This window comes from Dipodomys ordii, unplaced genomic scaffold (assembly GCF_000151885.1).
Source record: "Dipodomys ordii isolate 6190 unplaced genomic scaffold, Dord_2.0 Scaffold20, whole genome shotgun sequence".
In the NCBI taxonomy this organism is placed as follows: domain Eukaryota; kingdom Metazoa; phylum Chordata; class Mammalia; order Rodentia; family Heteromyidae; genus Dipodomys; species Dipodomys ordii.
The window spans coordinates 13875381-13899642 of NW_012267236.1; the positions used below are offsets into that span (position 1 = coordinate 13875381).

The following is a 24262-nucleotide window of genomic DNA, read 5'->3' on the forward strand; positions in this document are numbered from 1 at the left end:
TGTGGTATATATACACAATGGAATTCTATGCCTCCATCAGAAGGAATGACATTGCCCCATTTGTTAGGAAATGGAAAGACTTGGAAAAAATTATATTAAGTAAGTCAGGCCCAAAGAAATATAGGTTCCATGGTTTCCCTTATTTGCAATAACTAGTATATGTCTGAGACATATACTGGTCTGGGGCTTGAATTCAGAGCCTGGGCACTGTCCCTTACTATTTCCTCAAGGCTGCTACCATTTGAATTTTGGTGCTTAATTGGAGATAAGAATCTCATGGACTTTATTGACCACGCTGACTTCAAACTGTGATCCTCAAATCTCAGCCTCCTGAGTAGCCACCATCACCTTCCCCTCCCTTTGATTCTCTCCCCTCCTTTTACTTTTACTCTTCTCCCCTCCCCTTCTGCCCTTGTGCCAGTACTGGGGCTTCCTTGTAGCAGTATTGGGACTTGAACATCAGGGTCTGGTTATGTCACTTAGCTCTTTTTCTCAAAATTGATGTACTGCCTTTTAAACCACACCTTCATTTCTGGCTTTTAGCTGAATAATTTGGAGACGAGAGTCTTCTGATCAGGCTATCCTTGAACCACAATCTGTAGACCTCAGTGTCCCGAGTAGCTAAGATTAAGCCCAGCTCTTTCTAGAGCAGTTTCAGAGGACAAATGCCTTGCCTTGTAGGCCAAGTATGACTGATGCCTATAATTCCAGCTACTTGGAAGATAGAGATTGGAGGATTGTGTTTGAGGCCAGTTTGGGCAAAAAAATGAATGAGATCATCCTTCACTCCATCTGGCATAGTAGTGCATGTGTGTAATTCCAGCTACTAAGGTGTAGATGGGAGAATAACCATCTGAGGCCAGCCCAGGTAGAAAGCAAGTGACCCTATCTGAAAAGTAAAAGCAAAAATTGGCTTGGGTGAGTATGTGACTCAAATAGGCCCTATGATCAAACCCTAGAAATGCCCCCCCCCCTCCAAAAAAAAAAGACCTTTTCTTTTTGTTAGTCATGGGGCTTGAACTTGGGTTGAGTGCTGTCCCTGCGCTCTTCAGCTCAAGGCTAGCACTGTTCTGCTTGAGCCACAGCACCACTTCCAGTTTTCTAGTGGTTTATTGGAGATAAGAGTATCACTGACTTTCCTGCCCAGGCTGACTTTGAATCGAGATCCTCAGATCTCAGCCCTCTAAGTAGCTAGGATTACAGGCATGAGCCACTGACTCCCAGCTAAAGAAGACTTTCTTTATATTTGCATATATAGAAGTATGTCTTTATCCTTGTTTGTCTTTTTAAGTTTGATCTTTGTGAGATTTAGGGAATTGGGTGTGTTTGTGTGTGTATGGAATTGAGTTAAGTGTGTGTTGGGGAGAGTGTTCAGGGATCGCAGGGTTTTGTGCATGCTAAACAAATGCTCTACTATTGAGCTATATCTCCAGTCTTTAGAATATTTTTAACTATTTATTTATGGTGGGTTGTGGGGCTTGATCTCTGGGCCTGGGGATGCTGTCCCTGAACACTTTAGCTCAAGGTGAATGCTCTACCACTTGCCCCAGCGCCACTTCTGGTTTTCTGGTGGTTAATTGAAGATAAGAATCTCATGGAGTTTCCTGCTGGGGCTGGCTTTGAACCATGGTCTTCAGATATCGGCCTTGTGAGTAGGATTACAGGCATGAGCCACGAGCTCTCAGCTTTAGAACATTCTTGTACAGAAATTCTTTAATGTCACAGAGCTGGGATGGAATAAAACTTAGAAGATTGGAAAAAAAATCTTATTCCTCCACTGTTTTAATCTTTATTTTATAGAAGAGAAGAGAATGTACCTTAGGAACACTTAAAATTTTCCTGATCACATAGTAGAGTTGAAAACAAAATTCAGCTGTTCTGAATTCAGAACTCTTCCTGTTACCTACTTCTAGTGTCTGGAAGTCCAAGTACACAGACTAGCAGAAAAATGTAAAAAAGTTGATAGGGCTCCACTAGTGATCTCCAAATAGCCCTTGGCAGATCAACTTAGAAGGATTTAGCTCACAGCGTGTGACCTGAGGGAAGGAACACGAGGCAAAGGAAGCTTCTTCACCTCAACTGGGAAGCACAAAGAGGAAGAGGAGGGGCTAGGATCTAAATATACTGGTCAAGTACGCATCCCTGTTGAGGCCCCACCTCTTAAAAATTGGAACACTTTTCCACATAAGCATGGTTCTTTGGGGAACATGCAATATCCAAACTATAGCACTGACTTGTTCAAGTGTGTAGAAAAGTATATGTGATTGAATTTATGCTCCCAGAAAAAGTAATGTACTGGAAACTGAATCTTTGGTCTACTGCAATACTTGCCTAAACTGGATTTAAGTTTTGTTGTGTGGATGAGAAAAAGCATTACCATATTAACTATTTATTGGCAAATTTGTAAACAAGTTTTTTTTTTTTTTTGTCAGATATGGGATTTGAACTTAGAGCCCGGGCACTTTCCCTAGGCTTTTTTGCTGAAGGCTTTTGCTGAAGGATAGCACTCAACCATTTTGAACCACAGTTCCACTTCCAGTCTCATGGACTTTCCTGCCCAGGCTGGCTTTGAACCATGATCTCAGATCTCAGCCTCCTGAGTAACTAGAATTACGGGCATGAGGCATCAGCACCTGGCAAACAAGTTAACTTTTAAATTATTAAATAATTGTACAAAAGGGTTACAATTATTTAAGCAAGTTAGTTGATATGCTAAAAAGTATTCTGAGCCGGGCGCCAGTGGCTCACGCCTGTAATCCTAGCTACTTAGGAAGCTGAGATCTGAGGATCACAGTTCAAAGCCAGCCCGGGCAGGAAAGTCCGTGTGACTCTTATCTCCAATAAACCACTAGAAAACCGGAAGTGACACTGTGGCTCAAGTGGTAGAGCGCTCGCCTTGAGCTGAAGAGTGCAGGGACAGCCCAAGCCCAGAGTTCAAGCCCCAGGACCGACCAAAAAAAAAAGTATTCTGAAGGACTTTATTAGTAGATACTACTAATGCTTATAATTAAAAATAGCTATTTAAGCACGTGGAAGTACATACTCTGGTAGTCACACATTTCTCAGATGTAGATCCCTTATGTATCTCTGATAGTAAGTGCTACATGATTATGTCTCAGTTTCGTTTTTTTTTTTTTTTCTTTTTCTTTTTTGCCAGTCCTGGCGCTTGAACTCCAGACCTGGGCACTGTCGCTGAGCTGCTTTTTTTGCTCAAGGCTAGCACTGTACCACTTGAGCCAGAGAGCCACTTCCCTCCTTCTCTATGTGGTACTGAGGAATTGAACCCAGGGCTTCATGCATGCAAGGCAAGCACTCTACCACTAAGCCACGTTCCCAGCCCCTTGGTTTTTTTTTTTCCATAAAGAATATTCTTTGCCAGGAGCTGGTAGTTCACACCTATAATCCTAGCTATTTTGGAGGCTGAGATCTGAGGATTCAGTCCAGAACCAGCCCACGTAGGAAAGTCTGTGAGACTTTCTCTTTATTTTCTTTTGTTGGTTGTGAGGCTTGAACTTAGTGCCAAGGTGCTGTCCCTGGGCTCTTTTGCTCAAGGCCAGTGCTCTACCACTTTGAGCCACAGTTGCACTTACGGTTTTTGACTGGTTAATTGCTTTGAATCCTAGTTACTAGTATTACAGGTGTGAGCCACCAGCACCTAGTTTGTGAGACTCTTACCTCCAATTAACTACCCGAAAAACCAACAGTAGAACTGTGGCTCAAAGTGGTACAGTGCTAGCCTTGAGCAAAAGAGCTCTGAAACAGTGCCTAGGCCCTGAGTTTAAGCCCCAGGATATCCTCATATGTAAGATTTAAGGTTCTCATTTTTCTTTTAGCATTTTTGAGTGGTCCTGTATAATCTGGACTCCATTGTTTCTAGTATGAAGTTAGTTACCTGTCATTTGTGTTCTTTTTTTTTTAATTGTGAAAACACTGTAGAGAGGGGTTCTAATTACATGGGCAAGGTAATGAGTACATTTCTTATCAAGCATTGTTGCCTCCTCCTTTGTTTCCCCTTCCCTTCCCATCCCCCCCCCCTCCATGCTCTTTTACTCTGGTTGCATTCAGAAGTTATTTGATCTATTCCTATTTTGGGGTTTTATTATGATGTCTATAAGTAAAGGATTTTTTTTTTAATGCCAGGGCTTCATTGAGCTTGAATTTATAAACTTGGCTCTTAACAAATTTGAGGTAAATTACTGGCTATTTTTCTTTGGAATTTTCTGCCTTATCCTTTTTCCTTGTACTCCTGTTATGTATGGTACTTTCTTTTCTTTTTTTTGGGGGGGGGTCCGGTTGTGGGGCCTGGGCGCTGTCCCTCAGCTCTTCAGCTCAAGGCTAGCACTCTACCACTTGAGCCACAGCGCCACTTCCGGCTTTTTTCTTTTTGCTTATGTGGTGCTGAGGAATCGAACCCAGGGCCTCATGCATGCAAGGCAAGCGCTCTACCATTGAGCCACCTTCCCAGCCCTCCCAAAAATAAAATTTTTGTTCAAGGCTAACACTCTACTACTTGCCCCACCTCCAACTCCAGGTTTTTCATTCTTTTTTTTTTTTTTTTGCCAGTCCTGGGTCTTGAATTCAGGGCGTGGACACTGACCCTGAGCTTCTTTGCTCAAGATTAGAGCTATACTACTTGAGCCCCAGTGCCACTTCTGGCCGTTTCTGTTTATGTGGTACTGAGGAATCGAACCCAGGGCTTCATGCATGCAAGGCAAGCACTCTACCACTAAGCCAGCTTCCCAGCCAGCTTCTTCATTCTTAATTGAAAATAAATGTCTCACAGACTTTCCTGCCTGGGGTTAGCTTCAAACCACGATCATAAGATCTCAATCTCTCCTGATAGTTAAAATTACAGATGTCCCCTACGGTACCTGGGTTTTACTAGCATTCTTATTTCAGAAAGTAAAGGCCACCTGCCTGAACCCATTGTCATGTAAGAGATAAAGAGTGACTCACACTGTTAGGAATGGAAAGAACCAGAACTATGTTTTTGTTTGGTTTAGGAAAAACCTGGGAAAAGACTTGTTTTTGAGAAAAACTTCACTCTGAATACTGTAACTGCTGTCACTATAATGTTGCATTTGTTTACAAGTGGATTGTTACTTTATTGCTATTAGATATCTATATAAGGTTTACAAGTAATAAAATGCTGAGAAATTTTGAAAAAAACTCAAAGGAATAAGTTACATGAAACTGCTTTTTAATAGGAAATACAACATTAAAGATTTAGTTTAGTGTTTGAACTTGCTTTTCTATTCACAAATGTGTAGGTTTTTACACCAGGTGTTATACAAGTTTTAATTTATATTGCTCTTGTGTACTTTTAATTTGTATACTTTATTCTCCATTTTTGTAGAGAAATCTGTTCCTGCCTAACTCGGATCTTGCTAATAATAATAGCAATATAATACAGTATTCTTGATTTGAAATTTTCTAGGGCTGGGAAGGTGGCTCAGTGGTAGAGCGCTTGCCTTGCATGCATGAGGCCCTGGGTTCGATTCCTCAGCACCACATAAGCAAAAAGCCGGAAGTGGCGCTGTGGCTCAAGTGGTAGAGTGCTAGCCTTGAGCTGAAGAGCTGAAGGACAGCACCCAGGCCCAGAGTTCAGGCCCCATGACCGGAATTAAAAAAAAAAAAACCTTTCTAATTTTTGTTTTTGTTACTCAACAGGTTTGATCTGTGGATGAAATGAATCATGATTTTCAAGCTCTTGCATTAGAATCTCGGGGAATGGGAGAGGTAAATATTTGCCAGTACTAAAAACTTATACCTCACTTATTTTGACCCTCTCAAGCTTAGTTTTAACTCATAAATCCTTTTGAAAATAGTGGTTATATCTTTCAATCATATAGATTATTTTAAAGGCTCAAATTATGCAAGTATAGTGATTTTTGGCTGTTTTTTTTTAACACTGTTAAGTTTTAGTGTTTTGTTTGTATCTAGGTGATTTCTCTTGGCTTGATAATATCTTCTGATTTGATGTTGAGCCATATATAATTAGCTTTTTCCATAAGATAATCCTTAGTCTTGTTCTACCATTTGATGTATGTATGCCATACTTGTTTGTTCACTAGTCTCTCTCAGACCTCTATTGTTTACCCAAAGTTATTTGCTTCATTAACTTCTAATCCTCTACAAAGCTTTATTGAAAAGACTATCATTGTCCCATTGTTATCTGCAATAGAATTGCTTTTTCGTCTGACTTCTCCTTTAGTTTCTTTATGCATACTTTTATATTACTTGCTACATTTTGTTTTGTATTTGTCTCACCCATGAGTCACTAGCTTTGAATGCATCACATAATAGAGACTACACATTATTAGTAAATTTTGCCATTCCTGTTAGTACATGGTTTTCTTTGGGACGTAAAATTTAATCTCACCATTACATATTTTAAGACACCTGAAATACTTAGCTTGCCATAACATTAATGAATTTTTAGAGACCTTGAATTATGAAAACTCTTGTGGTCATAACTTTATTTTGTCATGTTCCATACCTACACATAGGTATGTGAGAGGTGGACTTGGATAATAGAAAATAACAGTAAACGGACCTAAGATGAATAATTAATTGCTTGCTCCTGGAGATTATTTTACTTTGGTAGATTAGAGACCTTCGTGAGACTCACTCCATCCAATGCTGTGCTCTTCAGATGCAGAAAAAGAGTCCAGTCACTCCTTTGAGCCACAAGAGGGCACCTTGCAGCTAGCTAACCCTCCCCTTCTTCAGAACAGCGTTGTCCAAAGAGTTTGTCATTTTCAGAGGACTGATTTAAGGGTGAGTTAAGGTGCTTAAGATTAAAAGTATTGCCAAAATAAACTTCTAAGTCCAGTGTACAAGGTATAATTCTGGGCCCTAATAAAAGTTTGAGAGAAGGAATATAAATTATATTTTTAAAAACTGTGCCCTTACTGTAGGGCAGTGGCTGCTTAGGCATTGTTTACACTGTGGGAAACTAATCCCATAAAGGCAATTGAAAAGACTTATTTTTTCCCAGCCACTTGTTTTCTTTGGTCTTTAGATAGCAGAATAAGGTATCTTAAAATCAGAGCTAGAAGCCACATTTGGTGATTCCCATCTTTAAGCCTAGCACTCAAGAGGGTGAGGCAGAAGGATGGTGAGTTCTATTCCACCCTTGGCTACATAATAAGTTTCAGCTAGCCTTGGCTGTGTAGGGAGATGCTGTCACATCATGGGACATAGGGAGGAGGAAGAGCAGATTGAATTGTTTTTAGCATTCTAGTCTGTGACAGTCTTGAGTTTGTTTTGATCCCCCCTGTGGTAACAGGGATATGAACTCAGGGTGTCATTCTTGCTAGACAGTCACAATAAAGCTGAGCCAGACCGCCTATCCTGAACTTGATTCTTTTAATAGCAAGTAGAATCACAGTCCTACTAGACTTCCTGTTGTTCACTTATCAGATGTACATTGTGTGTTTATTTACAAATGTTCTTACTCTCTTTCTAAATAATATATGCTAAATCTAAAAATAGCTTTGTAGTTAAAAAAAATCATGGTCAGAAGCAGTGGTTGACTTAGTTATTTGGGGGTGGCAATGGTTGAGTTAGTTATTTGGGGATGGAAGAAGATTTTAGGAGAAGAGGAGATGGTTGATAAGTATATTAAATGAAATAAGATTAAATCCAGAATTTAACAGATGTTTCAGATGGCTTTCATCTAGTAAAAATGTATCTTTAAGCTGTTATACTAATTTTTTCATATTAATATTGTTACCTCTAACAGCTAAGAAACCTACTCAGATTTCTGTCTCTGGGTTCTCCCACAAGCCTTTCTATCTTTCCTCATCTCACAGGCATCAGGGAACCTTCTGGGATTTCCTTCTTTGCCTCTCTCTCTCTCACCAGTCTTCTCCTCCTTTCCTGACAGGTGAGGTGCTTTGTTTTTTTTAATCCCAGAATTCATTCACTGGAATAGATTAAAAGCAGCCTTGACTTTCTGGCTCTTGGGTTTTCTAGAAATGCTTAGCTTTGGTGGTTTTTTTTTTTTGTGGGTTTTTTTTTTAAGTTTATTTTTTACTTTTCCCCCTTCTGGAAAGTACAAAATCCTTTTGAAAGTAGATTGCCTTATTTTTTACTTTTAAAGATGAAAGACGTAAAATTTTGCTTATCATGTATTGAGTGTTATAAATCTAATGTAGGAATAAACACTGCATTTACATAAAAGACTCACTTAAAATGTATTTGTTTATAGATTATGATAGTTTAATGAGCCATCATCAGAAGGATAGTCTTTTGGTTGTTGGATAGTCTTTTGGTTGTTCACCCAAAAACAGGAACAGGCCGGGCACTGGTGGCTCACGCCTGTAATCCTAGCTACTCTGGAGGCTGAGATCCGAGGATTGCGGTTCAAAGCCAGACCGGGCAGGAGAGACCGTGAGTGAGACTCCTATCTCCAATAAACCACCAGAAAACCGGAAGTGGCACTGTAGCTCAAGTGGTAGAGTGCTCGTCTTGAGCTGAAGAGCTGAGGGACAGCACTCAGGCCCAGAGTTCAAGCCCCACGACCGACCAAAAAAAAAAAAAAACAGGAACAGATTTGTATCTACTTGTAAGTTTGCCCTTTCTTTTTTTTCCCCTAGTAATATTTTTTGTTAAAAGATCTACTGATTTTTATTATGCCATGTGGCTTACAAAGAGTAAAGCTAATTCATAACTTAATTAGCTTTGTTAATATGTTATTAGTGTTTGACCCAAGTATATTGCAGAGGCATGTGCCTATTTTCTAGGTTTTTAGGGTATATATAGCTGGGTTCTTATTTGCAAAATAACGAGAAAACCTGATCCTGCTTGAAATTTTTTCTCTTTTTATGTCCTAGGGCTTGAACTCAGGTCTGGCTCTGTCCCTGAGATCTTTGGCTAAAGGCTAACCCTACCACTTTGAACCACAGCACCACTTCTGGTTTTCTGGTAGTTAGAGGATAAGAGTGGCATGGACTTTTTTTCCTGGCTTGCTTTGAACTGTGATCCTCTGTAGCTAGGATTATGGGCAAGAGCCAGGCCTGCTTGAAACTTTTTAGGGAACCCCCAAATTAACTTTAAATCAGTAAGTTAATGTTTTTAGAATAGTTTTAATAGCTTAGTACGATAAATAATCACTTTCTAGGACAAAAGTATTAAAAAGAAAACAGTAACAAAATTTATGTCCCAAGATTCTAGATATTGTGAAGTGAAAATATTGTTGTTTGGTTTTTTTTTTTTTTTTGCTTAGTGTTATAACCTTGAATACTAATTTCTCAATGTTATAACCTTGAATAAGACTAAAACTGACATGTTGTATGGTTCACATAAAATCTTACAAATGCTCTTTAATCTCAGCTGTTAGGGAGAGCTAGAATGGAAATCAGCTGTTTCAGACAGTGTTTTAGTAGCTGACTATCTACCTTGACAAAATTCTATCTTAAAGTTTACTATAATGAGAATATCATAGTACTATGTTCAGCTATTTCTAATTTTTCATTTTACCAACTAGTGGTCTAATATTGGTAATTTTTAAACATACTGGTCAATTATACTGAAAAGAACTTTTCTGTGGTAGTTAAATGTAAAAAAAACAAAGCCCTTCAGATACAGGTTTAAATCCCAGTCATAACACCTGATGTATGTGTGATTTTGGGCAGTTTAATCTCTGCTTCTTGTTTCTTTATATAGAATGTGACTATATTAAGCAACTATCCTTCCTAAGTAATAGGGTTTCATCATCTCCTGATAATACTCAAACTGACTCAAGGCAAAAAAGAAGACAAATAGCTATAGACAAATCCTGGTAACAAATGATATGATTCTTTTGAAATAATTAGCCAGTTAAAAATGTTGCCAAACAGTTTTGTTAATTTGTATTTTATAATGTTAAACCATGTATTCTTTGAAGTATAGAAGGCTCCCAATACTTACTTATAAGTACTAGATGATGTATTGAGCAGTATACTTAATGTCTTTTCATTCTAGTCTTATGGCAAGATTTTTACCTTTGTACATGAGCAAGTAGGATCAGAGTTTATAACTTGTCAGAGGCCACATAGAAATAACTTGAAGTTTGAACTCATGAGTGTCTTGACTGTTTATGATACTACTTCCCATTGGAAGTGACTATATTTAATGTTTACTGGCTGATACTAAAGGATATTCGCAATGGAGAAGATGTGGGGAGATGGTTATATATAACAAATTCATAAATATTCCTTTCATTTACAGAGAAGTGTCTAGGATATCATCTTTCTTGGTTTCTAGGGAACTGTCTTGTGTTTTTGCTTTCTACACATTTTTGTGTGTGTGTTAGTGCTAGGGCTTAAACTCAGAGCCTCTTGGTTTTATTGCTCATAGATGGTACTCTTGTCACTTGAGCCATACCTCAGTCCAGTTTTTTGTTGATTTATTATGCTTAGGGACAAGTCTTGACGTTTCTGCCCATGTTGGTTTTGAACCGTGACCTTCCAGGTCTCTGCCTCACCAGTAGCTGGAATTGCAGGCATTTACTACCAGTTTAATTTTTGCTTATTTTTTGCCTTTTTCCCCCTTGTTTGTAAGTAACCCAACATCCTCGCTTGCCCAGTATAGTCTCAGTTATACATCTGTCATGGCATAATTAGTTAGATGCCAGGCACCTGTGGCTCACACCTGTATTCCTAGGTACTCAGGAGGCTGAAGTCTGAGGATTGCAACTCAAATCCAGCCCGGGCAGGAAAGTCTGTGAGACTTTTCTCCAGTTAATCACCAGCAAACCAGAAGTGGCACTATGGCTCAAAGTGGTAAAAACACTTGCCTTGAGCTGAAGAGTTTAGGGACAGTACTCAAGCCTACTGTTCAAGCCCCATGACTGACAAAAAAATTAAAGTTTCTCAGTTTGGATAATGAACTGTATGAGGACCTTAATTTAAAACATAATGAAAACTTTAGCTTTTAAATCCTTCTATATTTTTAGATTATGTAAAATTTCACTGTTTGGGGAATTTACAAAACAATTTGTAATTGGGAAAATATGAGGTATAAATGTACTTCCTATAACTTGAGCAGAAATTTGACTTATTGGTTGTTTTTTTTTTAAGACATTGTGCTAGGATGCTACTGATTAATTTGGACATGGACAGGGCAGGCCATACTTATTTCTGAAGGAAAGAACATTGTCCATTCACACCTGTCTTGAAGATAGAAGACCCTGTTTGCTAGAAATACTGAAATACCCAGACTTTGGTTAAGAGCTTTTGTGAATTAGAGAACTAATAAGAATTTTGTGAATTGGAGAGATAATAGGAAGTGATTCTAGATAATACATATTGGATGATACATATAAGTATTTAAGATTGCTTTGTCTTCTATAATGTTATCCTTATTTCTATTATGGTAAATAAGTCCCCAGGGGCAAGTCTCTTTGTTTTCTATTCCAATCAATTCATTATATGTTATAAGTATGGTCTTCAAGAAACATTGGAATCACAGCAATAGACACAAAAATAAAAAATTGCTCCAGCAAGACAAAATTTACTTCTACAGAAGAATACAACACTAGCCAAAAATTAGGCAAGTAAGCACATAGAACAGTCAGGCTGCTCCCTTATCCTAATGCAGCAGGCCCTGCCCCTTTGCTCTGAGTGGTTGAACTCAGGTTCACAGTCTGCTTGTGACTGGCTAGTTTAAGTAGGGTAAAAAACTTATGAGGTGACTTTGAATAAGATAAGTTAACTAGTAATCTCAGTATACCCACTCCCTATGCTGTTTCATAAACCATCTATGGTTTCATAGTCTTCTGTGGTGTGTCTTAATTTCATCTTGGAAAAACCAGTTAAGATAAAAAACTTTACATTTCAAAAATCCTTCCTTATCTCAAAGCAGTTTTCCTCTTTCACTTGCAGGCCAATGCAGGAGATTTTAAGCAACAGTTTGATAGAAAAGAGTTTTTCTCACATATATTAGCTTTTAAAAATGTTAAAGTAGCTGGGCACCAATGGCTCCCATGCCCCAATCCTAGCTACTCAGGAGACTGAGATCTGAGGATTGTGGTTCAAAGCCAACCCAGGCAGGAAAGTCCACAAGACTCTTATCTCCAATTAACCACCAGAAAACTAGAAGTGCTGCTGTGGCTCATGTGATAGAGTGCTAGCCTTGAGCTGAAGGGCTGAAGGACAGAACCCAGGCCCAGGGTTCAAGACCCACAAACAACCAAAAAAAAAGTTAAACTCTGTTTTCTGAATTGTCTTTTATTTAGTGCTCTTTAAAAAAAAAATCTATTCTTAGTCACAGAAGTAGTACAAGTATTTAAACCACTAAATTGTTGCAGAAAGTAATTTCTAGGATACTGCTAAAGGCCTTTGGGAGAGTGTTAATTTTGACTACTAAATTTTTTTTTCTATGCATGGTAACATATTAGTATTTATAAATTGTTTTTTGTTTTTGTTATTTTTTTGGTTCTGTCGTGGGGCCTGAACTCTGGGCCTGGACGCTGTTCCTCAGCTCTTCAGCTCAAGGCTAGCGCTCTACCACTTGAGCCACAGCGCCACTTCTGGCTTTTTCTTTTGCTTATGTGGTGCTGAGAAATTGAACCCAGGTCCTCATGCATGCAAGGCAAGCGCTCTACCTCTGAGCCACCTTCCCAGCCCAAGCAGTAGTATTTATAAATTGAAGGCATACTTTTAGTACATGGCAAAACGAAAAAGTAGAAAAGTGGAGGAAGTGGGGCTTGACAAGTTTTCCCATTCTAGAGGCATGGCTCAAGTGGCAGAGCACTTGCTTGGCAAGTGTGAAGAAGGCTTCAGTTCAAATCCCAGTATGGGGGTGGAGAAAAGTTGAAATGACTCAGATCCTCTCTATACCAGTACAGAATTTGTGATTTAAAGCAATGATAAATGGAGTTACTTACTGAGCTTTTACCTCCAAAGACTTGAAGTAGTCTACTTACAAGGGGTCCTATTTTTTCTACCTCATTAGATAAGTAATCCTAGCTACTACTTTGGCTGTGATTAATGCTGTTATTTATTGTTAACTTTGCTTTAGATTCCTTTCTTTAATACTGATAGATTTTTCTTCATGAAGTATGGGTCAAAGCATTTCTTCTTTTTTCCCCCATTCCTTTTCTTCTTCCCTTCCTGGGGTCAAAGCATGTCTTTAAGGGATTTTTTTTTTTTAAATCTGCAATCCCTTATTTAAACAGTATTCTGAGGCAGTAACTTAAGCTATGTAGTATAATGCTAGGCTCACACCTTTAATCCTAGCTACTCAAGGCTAAGATCTGAGGATTGCAGTTCAAAGCCAGCCTAGGCAGAAAAGTCTGTGAGGAGACTACTATCTCTAGTTAACCACCAGAAAACCAGAAGTGGTGCTGTGCCTCAAAAAGACATTTACAATGAATATTCAATTTATCAAGTATTTTAATATTAGAATTGTTAGTTTTGTATTTTGTTCAGTGTTTACATGAATCTTATATAGAGAAGGTTTAAAAATTGAAGAATGCAAATTGTTGAATCTTTGTTACACTTATTTAAAATATTTATATGCTTTATAAATACAGGTCATATTACATCCCAGGAAGAATCTAACCTGTAAAACTTTTTTTTTTTTTTGGTCAGTTGTAGGGCTTGAACTCTGAGCCTGGGCACTGACCCTCAGCTCTTCAGCTCAAGGTGAGCGCTCTACCACTTGAGCCACAGCGCCACTTCTGGTTTTCTGGTGGTTAATTGGAGATAAGAGTCTATAGATTTTCCTGCTCAGGCTGGCTTTGAACCTCAATCCTCAGATCTCAGCCTCCTGAGTAGCTAGGATTATAGGCACGAGCCAAAATTACTTTCTCTAAGAGAAGAAAATACTCTCTTTAAAATTATAGATGCTTTGTAGAAAATTTATGCAGTGAGGATCATGGAAACTGTTTCAGGTCAAACAAAGGAAAATTTCTTTTTTTTTAACTTTTATTTTTGTTTTTGAGATGGAGCCTCACTATATTGCCCATGCTTCCCTCAAAAAATAAAAACAAATAAAAAAATTATAGATGCTTACAGATGCTTTAAATTAGAAATTTGTCTGCCTAAATTAAAAATTCCCCCCTTTATTCTTCCCTTCAAAAATATTTTTTTTTAATTTTTTCTCTAGCATTGCCACATACTTCATCTCCAACCCCATTTTGGTCAACTGTCATTATTAGAGTTATATTGAGGTCCCATTATCTCTAAAAATGTTGCTCAAATTATTGTGTTTTCTCAGTTCTACCAATTACCCTCTTTGAGTTCATCGTATTTTGATTCTATTTTTGTGACTTTCTAAAGTGAACTCTTTACCTTTTCTGTTTTATTGTAGTTTGTTTTCTGAAACATTAAGTCACCTTTGTACCTTTTTTTGTTGTGTTTTGTTTTGTTTCTTGGTACTAGGGTTTGAATTCAGGGCCTCAGCTGGCTTGCTTACAGCTAATGTTCTACCATTTGAGTCACACCTAGGATTTTTTGTTGTTTTTGTGCTGGTATCAGGGTTTGAACTCAGGCTTTCTTGCTTACAGCTGGTGCTCTTATCACTTGAGACATGTCTCTAGTCCAGTTTTTTGCTGGTTAATTGGGTATGGAGTCTCTTGGGTTTTTTCTGCCCTTACTGGCTTTGAACCTCTTGAGTAGCTAGGATCATAGGCATGAGTCACAGACATCCAGTTTGCACCTGTCTTAATTCACTATTGATTTCAGTAAAATATCCAGTTTTTCTAACATGTATTTAAGGGTCCTTAAAATAGCTGTTCTTGATTAGTTTTACCAGCATTAAATTTTGGCCTTCTCACAAGTATTTCATTATGAATATACTCTGTTGTGTACATTATATTTTCCTAAGTTTGGTGTGTATTCATGCTTTATGTCTTTCTCATCTTGCATTCTTACTTTTGGTCTCTATCACCTCCCCTCCTAATACTGTATTTCTCAGAGCCCAATTCAGGTGTTTCTAAGTTATATTTTATTATATACTGTATGTTTGTGAACTCTCCAAAGATGAGGTCACCATGAATTTAAGGTAGTTTAATGTGATAAGTGCAGCAATCAAAGTACACAGATTGAATTGTGAACACTGGCTGACTGGGCACCCAATTATGGGTAAGAGTGGTAAGTGTCTTATGAATGCCTGTTTAAAATACCAAATGTGTGTCTCAGAAACCAGTCTTTTCAAACAAACATATCCCAAGTAGGCTTCCTCTGAGTGTTAGAAATATTAGAGGAGTGGCCTTGATGAGCATATATACTTGGGTATGTACTTGCCAGTCCTGGGGCTTGAACTCTGGGCCTGGGCACTGTCCCTGAGCTTCTTTGGCTTAAGGCTAATGCTCTACTGCTTGGGCCACAGCATCTCTTCCAGTTTTTGTGTAGATGGTACTGAGGAATGGAACCCAGGATTTCATGCATGCAAAGCAAGCATTCTTCCACTGAGCTACCTTCCCAGCCCCCAAGTATATGTTTTGAACAGTCACTGAATGGTTGAATCAGTAGTCTTTACATGCTGTGCATATCCACATAGGCTAGAGCACCGAGCCTTCAGATTATTCTTTCAAACATACTTGCAGTTTTTGTTTTTCTTTTCTATTTTTTTTCTATAGCTTTCTCATTTGGGATTGACTGATTGATAAAATTCAGAATCACTTAAGACTTGTAATGTTTATTTACATTGAATAATTGAAGCAAAAATGAAAAATATTTCTATTTTGGAAGGTATAAAAAGTGATTGTTCAAGCAGTTCTTGCAAGTGAAAGGAAAACAGTAATTATTTTTATTGCATTTAAAAATTTAATAAGCCTTTTGAAGATTATATAAAGCACATAAGAAAATATTTAAATGGTAAAAATTCAGAGATTAACATTGAGGTCTATATTAGAACCTGTTAATCAACATATAGAATTACTTTACTAATAATGAGACAGCTTAGAAAATAAATCATTTTGAGTTTTGATTAGCATCAAAAACTATGATATGTTTGCTGTTCTTTAAATATTAAATCTTTATTTAGAATAAAACTTAAAATGTAAATTTTTTTTCCCCCTCCTCAATAGCTTTTGCCTACCAAAAAGTTTTGGGAACCTGATGATTCAACAAAAGATGGACAAAAAAGCATATTTCTTGGGGATGATGAATGGAGAGAGACTGCATGGGGAACTTCTCGTAAGTCACTTGTGTTTGTATGAGAATTATGAATAGACTCAATCGTTATTTTTTTGGTGGGTCATGGAGCCTGAACTCTGGGCCTGGGTGCTGTCCCTCAGCTCTTCAGCTCAAGGCTAGCCCTCTACTACTTGAGCCATAGCACCACTTCCCATTTTCTGGTGGTTAATTGGAGATGAGTCTCATGGACTTTCCTGCCTGGGCTGGCTTTGAACTGTGATCCTCAGATCTCAGTTTCCTGAGTAGCTAGGTTTACAGGCATGAACCACTGGCACCCAGCTTGGACTCGATCTAAGTGCACTCTATCCTTAGGCATCTTGGAGAGAAAATTTGTGATGACTTTACTAAGGATTTTGTAAGTCATTATAAATCACATTTGTTTAGTGTTCTTTTTTGTGTGTGTGTTCTGGGGCTTTAACTCAGGGCCTCAAGTTTTTTCACTAAAGGCTGGTGTTCTACCATTTCAGTTACTTTAATTCCTAATTCACATTTTCTTAGAGCAATTAACCCTTACCTGACAGCATAGTTACTTGATTAGTACATTTAATTGCCTAGATGTATTTATCTCATTACATTTTTCCTCCCTCTGTTTTATTATCTTCAAGTAGCTTTACAAAGACAGTTCAATTTAAAATGTTCATTTATGTATGTATACTGCTTCCCTAATCAGTGTCACCCCTTCCATCATTCTCCTTCCCTTCCCATCTATCCCATCCCCACCTGTATCAAGTTTCCTAGTGCCATTTTTACATATTTACATTGAGTATTGAATTCACTTACTGTTTCTTTTTCCATTCATATGTCTCCTTCCTTCTTCCTAGTACTCATTTTGTTGAACTCTTGTTAATTGTGCTAAGGGGTTACACAGTGGAATCTCCTAAGTATGCTAGACTAGTCAATTTGATATTGTGTATATGCTTGCCTAGCTGCATTTTAGGTCTAACATTTACATATTTTAAAAAATGCACCCTTTTGGTGGGATGGGGAGGGGTGGGGGGAGAGTGGGAAGGGGAGATGGGAAAGGGATAGGAAGGGGAAACAAAGGAGGAGGCAACAATGCTTGATAAGAAATGTACTCATTATCTTGCCCATGTAATTGTAAACCCTCTGTACAGTATGTTCACAATAAAAAATAAAATTAAATTAAAAAAAAGAAATGTACTTATTATCTTGCCCATGTAATTGTAACTCCTCTGTACAGTATTTTCACAATTAAAAAAAAATGCACTCTTTATGAGCCTAACTTGCTTGCTTCAGTCAATTGGTATTTTTCTGGGCCCCATTTCCTTACAAATGACAATATTCTCCTTAATGCATAAACAAAATTCCAATGTGTGTGTGTGTGTATGTGTGTGTGTATGTGTGTGTGTGTGTGTGTGTATCACATTTTGTTTGTCCATTTATTGGATGTGGGGTATCATGTCTGTTTCCATATCTTGACTATTGTGAATAGTTCTGCAATGAACATGGTGTGCAGGTGCTTTTAATATATCCTGACTTTCAGTCTTTTGAATAAATGCTCAGAAGTGGAGTGGTGCCACTGGATCATAGTGTAGTTCTTTTTTCAGTTTCCTGAGGAATCTCCATAGTTACTTCTTCAGTGGTCACACTAATTATATTTCTACCAACAATGTATCAGAATTCTTCTTTCCTTCATCTTTGCCAGTATTTCTTACCTGTCTTGATTGTAGTCTTTTTTTTTTTAAACTGGTACTAAGATTTGAACTCAGGCCTCAGACTCTTGCTCAGGCTTCTTGCTCACATCTGGACATCTGGTGTTCTGTCATTTGTCATAGCTCCACATCATGTTTTTTTGATGATTAGAGAGAAGAATGTTGGAAGCTGGGGGCTGGTGGCTCACACCTTTAATCCTACCTATTCAGGAGGCTGAGATCTGAGGATCACGGTTCAAAGCTAGCCTGGGCTGGAAAGTCTGAGACTCTTATTTCCAATAAACCACTCAGAAAACCAGAAGTGGCGCTGTGGCTCAAGTGGTAGAGTGCTCGCCTTGAGCTGAAGAGCTGAGGGACAGTGCCCAGGCCCAGAGTACAAGACCCATGACCAACCCACCCAAAAAAAAGTTGGATTTGTCTGCTCAGGCTGATTTCAAACTGGAATCCTCAGATAACAGCTTCCAGAGTAGCTAGGATTACAAGTGTGAGCCACTCATAATTAGAGTAATGACCATTCTGACTGAATTGAGATGGAATCTCAAAGTTGTTGGTTGTTTTTTTTTTCTTTTTTCAGTTGTGGGGCTTGAACTTGGGGCCTGGGTGCTTTCCCTGAGCTTCTCTGTGCTCAAGGCTAATGCTCTAGCAATTGAGCCACAACTCCACTTGTGGTTTTTGAGTGGTTATTTGGAGATAAGAATAGATCTCAGCCTCCCAGATAGGATTACAGATGTGAGCCACTGGTGCCTGGTGAATCTTAATTTTGATGCTCATTTCCTTTATGTTGAGGGATGTTGGTTGAGTATATGTTTTTGGTCATTTGAACTTCTGAGAAATGTCTGTTTAGTTCCTTTGCCCCTAATTAATTGGGTTATTGATTCTTGAAGATTTTTTTTTAAGCTGCCTCTCTATTCTCGTCACTGACGAAGATCTTCTCCATTCCATAGCCTATCTTTTCAGCTTAGTGACTATATCCTTTGCTGTGGAGAAGCTTGATGAGTCTTCATTTATTGATCCTCCTATTTGCTGAACTACTGGAGCTCTATCATGAAGTCCCTGTTTATGCCAGTAAATTCTGTTATTTTCCTTTCTGTTTCCTGAAGTTTTAAGGTTTAAGATCATAGATCTTTGATCTAGTTTGAAGTGATAACTAGTGCAGGGTGAAAGAGAATGATCCAGTTTCAGTCTTCTGCATATGGATTATCAAGCTTTTCCAACATCATTTGTTGAAGATGCTATCTTTTTTCCCCCAACATCTATATTTGGCTTCTTTATCAAAAATCAGATAGCTGTGGATATGTGATTTCATTTCTAGGTCTTCTGTTCCTTTGGTCTTCAAGTCTGTTTTTGTGCCACTACCAAGCAGTTTTTTTTTTTTTTTTGGTCAGTCATGGGGCTTGAACTCTAGGCCTGGATGCTGTCCCTCAGCTTTTCAGCTCAAGGCTAGCGCTCTACCACTTGAGCCACAGCACTACTTCCAGCCTTTTCTGCTTATGTGGTGCTAAGGAATTGAATCCAGGGCCTCATGCATGCAAGGCAAGAACTTTACCACTGAGCCACCTTCCCAGTCCCCAAGCAGTTTTTGTTACTATGATTGTTTTGCTCAGGATTGCTTTGGCTGCTCAGTTGTTCTATTTGGAATTTTTTGATTGATTTTTCTATGTCAAAAAATAATGACCTTAGGATGTTAATGGGTATTGTATTGAATTTGTAAGTCACCTTTGATGACCTACACCTTAGCCAGTTTCATGGTACTGGGTCTTCCCTTATTTGTTTTGTCTTATTTAGTTACAACAGAGTTTTATAATTTTCATAGAACTTTCTTCATTGGGTTCATTGCTTGATTTTTTTTTTAAAGCTATTGTGAGTCCTGAAGTTTTGCATATTGTATACACTTTTGGACAGGCCTTTTTTTTTTTCTCCAGCCTTCAATTTGGTCATTTTCTTTTACTGAGGTCCTTTTTCATATCTGTCATTGACTTTCTTCATTAATTTGTTTAGCTCTGTCTTCTTTGATCTCTTGTTTTTAGTTGTATTCTTCTGAACTTGGCTATGTGTATTCATATGGAATTAATTTGCTTTTTAATTGTGTTCTCTTTGAATTTCTTAATTTTGCTTCTTTGATTTTCTTTCTGTTGGTTGCTTTTAGATGCCCTGTTTTACCTTATTGACCATTCTTAGCAGTCCTTTGAGCTGAGCACTGGTGGTTCATGCTTATAATCTTATTTACTCAGGATATTGAGATCTGAGGATCCCAGTTCAAAGTCATCCCAGTCAAAAAAAGTTCATGAGACCCTTATCTCCAATAATAAGCATAAAGTTGGAAGTTGATGTGTGGCTCAAGTGGTAGAGTGCCAGCCTTGAGCAAAAAAGCCAAATGAGAGCTTGAGGCCCTGAGTTCAAGTCCCAGTAAAACAAAACAAGTCTTTTCAGCTTAGTATATTTTTTTCATTGCTTTCATTCTGGTTCTTTGTTATATAATTATTAATTTCCAGAAGTGTTGTAGTTTGCTGTTTGCTTGTACTTTTTATACTTAGTTGTTGGGTTTTATTCATTTGAGAATCCTTCATAGATTAGCTTTCAGTTGACTGAAGTCTTCTGTATTCTTACTGGACTTGGTGTTAGATGGTTTGAGCTATTTCATCTCAATGGTGTGTGTGGAGGGGGAGTATCTCAGCTCTTATGCCTAATAGGATACCATTGGCAGTTATATTTGCCTTAGTACAGTCATGCTGTATATACTGAGAAATGGGTTTTTATAATAATAGTATTCACTGTGGTTAGGATGAAGCTGTTCTGAGTAGAGACAGTAAAGGAAATGATAATGAGTAGAGAACATGGTGTGAAGGGAAATGGGATATAAGGAGAGCAGGTATTTAAGAGTCTAGGTGTATGTTTATAGTTGTTATGAGAAGAGGTAGTGATGTTCAGGAGTTGCATATGAATAGAAAAGGTAAAGAAAAGGTAAAGGGTTCTAGGATAAGTTCCGAAAGGGGAAAGGAGAGGAGGTAAGTTACTAGTGAAATCAATGAGAAAAAAGAAAAACAAAAACAGAAGTCTTAAACTAAATACAGAGAAAAGTCCCTAAGCAGTTTTCTGTCCGTGGTCAGGATTATAGGAGCTGGCTAGGCTCCCTCTTCAGAGTGATCTGCATTTCTAGTCTCAGATCCCATTCTGGTATCTGGTGTGAACAAATTCAGTCCCTCTAGTAGGAGAGAAAGAACAATGTGTTTTTCTTGAGACCACCTACCCTTTGATTTGCTCAGATTATGTTATGCATCCTGGCAGTACCCCCATAAGATAAAGTACAGGAAGTCTCTAAAGCCACTGTTTATGGGGAGGAGCTAACATTGCTGTGATTTTTGTTTCCTGTCTGGGGTGCACCCAATTGAATGTGGCTTCTTAGGAAAATGCATCTGGCCTTTTGCCACTGCTAAAATCTCTTTCTGGTCTTGCCCATTCAGAGCCACTTGGGCACTGTGAGCAAGCATCCTGGAGATGAGTGTTGGTCAGTGTTCCCTACTCAGGTTCACTGAGTAAGTACATACCTGAGCCCTGCAGTGGGGAGTGTTATTCCTTCCCTGCTTACATAGAACTGGACAGGTCACCCTGCTAATCCACTGTGGAGCACTGTTCATGCCACTGAGCCTGGTTTCCTCTCATGTAGACACCATTCTACTGTGTTGAGCTAAGGTCTTAGTGTCCTTAAGCACTGGCTGCTGTAGCATTTCACACTGAGCCTCAGATCTTCACTCTTTCCTTCAAGCTAGTCTTGTAGTTTTCTGTACAATTGAGCTGCTACCAGTAATGTTAGATGCATAGGTCCTGATAGGAGATAAAAAAGGAAAGAAAGAAACAAAAAAGCTAGGTGCTAGGAGCTCTTATCTATTAATCCTAGCTACTTTGAGGCTGCAATTGAGCTGCTACCAGTAATGTTAGATGCATAGGTCCTAATAGGAGATAAAAAAGGAAAGAAAGAAACAAAAAAGCTAGGTGCTAGGAGCTCATATCTATTCATCCTAGCTACTTTGAGGCTGAGATCTGAGGATTGCTGTTTGAAGCCAGCCCAGGCAGGAAAAGTCCATGAGACAACTCCCAAAAGTAGAGCTGTGTTTCTAGTGGTAGAATACTAGCCTTGAGCAAAAAGAGCTCAGGGACAGTGCCTAGGCCCCAAGTTTAAGCCCCAGTACCCACCAGCACAGAACGAGGCTTGGGGGGAGGAGGGAAAGGAGGGAGACAGGAAGGCAGGATGACATGACAGGATTCAGGTCTTCTGTCTTACCGCTGGGGCTTGGGATCTTATGGTGTCACACTTCTGTTTGAGTGAAGTTGTTTGTTTCCCCCTTTTAAAGATCTAAGATTGAATATTTTTTAAAATTTCCACTAGAGACTGCTTATACTTTGCTGGCATCCTCACCAAAGCTGGCCTTTTCTTATTTCAGCCCTGAACCTCCTGTTGCTCTGAGGAGATATTGAAAGGTGGTTGTCAATACCACTAATTTTCCTGAAGCTTTTAAAAATTAACTCCTAATTATAAAATTCTGAATTGCCACTCCAAGAACATATTGATTTAACCATGGGAATTTTCCATCTTAAGTTGTATTAGATGAAGTTGTCATTATCTAATTGCATCTCAGTCAAGCTTTATTAGACAGCCACAACCAGAAAGGAAATAAATTGTATTGATGACAACTCTTAGAAAGAGAGCAGATTTGAATATATTTTTTAAATTTCCATTATTACTGGAGAGAAGCTTAGGTCTTAGAGACTGTTAAGAGAAAAGGAACTCAAGTATGAAGAAATCAGTTGGTAGGCATCACTGTCTCTATTAGTAAATAAAAAAGTGATGGTCTTTAATGTCCATTTTCTTTTATGGGGAGCAGGAAATGTTTCTGTTTTCCATTTCTTCCTACGTTTTTTTTTTTTTTTTGTCAGTTATGAGCCTGGGTGCTCTAAACTCTTCAGCTCAAGTACTCTACCCCTTAAGCTACAGCGCCACTTCCACTTCTCCTTACTTTGTTAAACTAAATCCTTGTTAAAACATATACCTTTTGAGACTCTTCTTATTAAACTTTTTGAAATACTTCTATCTTAAAAACTTGTTCAAGGCCTATGATTTTGTTTGAAAGCTGAGAAACTAAGAGAATCTCTTAATCATGACAGATTGGCAAGCCTGAGCCACCCTTCTCTAAAATGTTTACAAACAAATTCATGGATAATATCTCAAGAAAAGTATACAGTCTCTAACAAAGTAACCTAAGCAGCTTTCTAGGATGTTAACTACAGAGCAGCCAAAGCTAGATGTTTGTTTTGTTTTTTAAAATGGTGCAAGGCACTGGTGACTGCCTATAATCCTAGCTATTCAGGAAACTGAGATCGGAGGTTAGAGGTTCAAAGCCAGCCCAGACAAGAAAGCCCTTGAGACTTCTTTGCAAATAACCACCAGGAAACTGGAAATAGTGCTGTGGTGCAAAGTGGTAGAGCACTACCTTTGAGCAAAAGAGCTCAGGGACAGAACCTATGCCCTGAGTTCAAGCCCTATGACTAACAGGAAAAAGAAAGAAAGCCCAGTGACAGTGGCTCATGCCTGTAATCCTACATACTCAGGATTCTGAGACCTGGAGGATCATGGTTCCCTGGCAGGAAAGTCCTTGAGACTGTTTACCTCCAATTAATGCCAGCTAACTGGAAGTGATGCTGTAGCTCAGAAGTGGTAATGTGCTAGCCCTATGACCAACCAAATTAAAAAAGAGGGATTTTCAACAGAAATTAGTTCACTGCTTCAAATGTATTTGTATCTTACTAGCTCAGATTTTAATATTTTTTAAAGTCATACATAGCAAAGATGATTATTTCAAACGAGTAATTGTTTAAAAATAACTAGAAACTAATAATTTTAAAGGACTTTAAACACTTTACCTTTTTCCACCAAGTATAACTGACTTCAAAACAGATTCCTTTGTTTTTATAGTGCTATAACAGTTTGTTCTTAAATTGTCCAGTATATCACCTCAGTGTGGGCACTTGGAGGTAGTTTGGGATTTTTTTTTTTTTGGCTTTGGTTTTGTTTTGTTCTGGTCCTGGAGCTTGGACTCAGGACCTGGGCTCTGGCCCCAAGCTTCTGTGCTCAAGGCTAGTGCTCTGCCACTTGGACCGCAGCTTCACTTCTGGCTTTTTGATGTTTAATTGGAGAGTCTCACAGACTTAACTGCCCAGGCTGTCTTCAGATTTCAAACCTCAGATCTCGGCCTCCTGAGTAGCTAAGTGAACCACCAGTCAGTCCCTGGCTTTTGGTGTGACTGTTTACATAGCCTTTTACTTGTCACCAGTGTATTTTTCCATCTTGTATTTTCAAAAGAAAAGGAGTGGGCTGGGAAGGTGGCTCAGTGGTAGAGTGCTTGCCTTGCATGCATGAGGCCCTGGGTTCGATTCCTCAGCACCACATAAGCAGAAAAAGCCGGA

The 24262-nt window shown here is 38.5% G+C and overlaps 1 protein-coding gene across 1 annotated transcript in view; it reads left to right on the forward strand.

Annotated features, from left to right (window-relative positions):
- The window catches only part of Pum2 (pumilio RNA-binding family member 2), a 94130-nt gene that overhangs the window by 11506 nt on the left and 58362 nt on the right, over positions 1-24262 (forward strand). Inside the window, exons 2-4 of the mRNA XM_013013546.1 lie at positions 5671-5739; positions 16022-16134; positions 20199-20202. Coding sequence (XP_012869000.1) covers positions 5689-5739; positions 16022-16134; positions 20199-20202 — 168 coding nt within the window. The 5' untranslated portion in view covers positions 5671-5688. The remainder of the gene's footprint in view (positions 1-5670; positions 5740-16021; positions 16135-20198; positions 20203-24262) is intronic.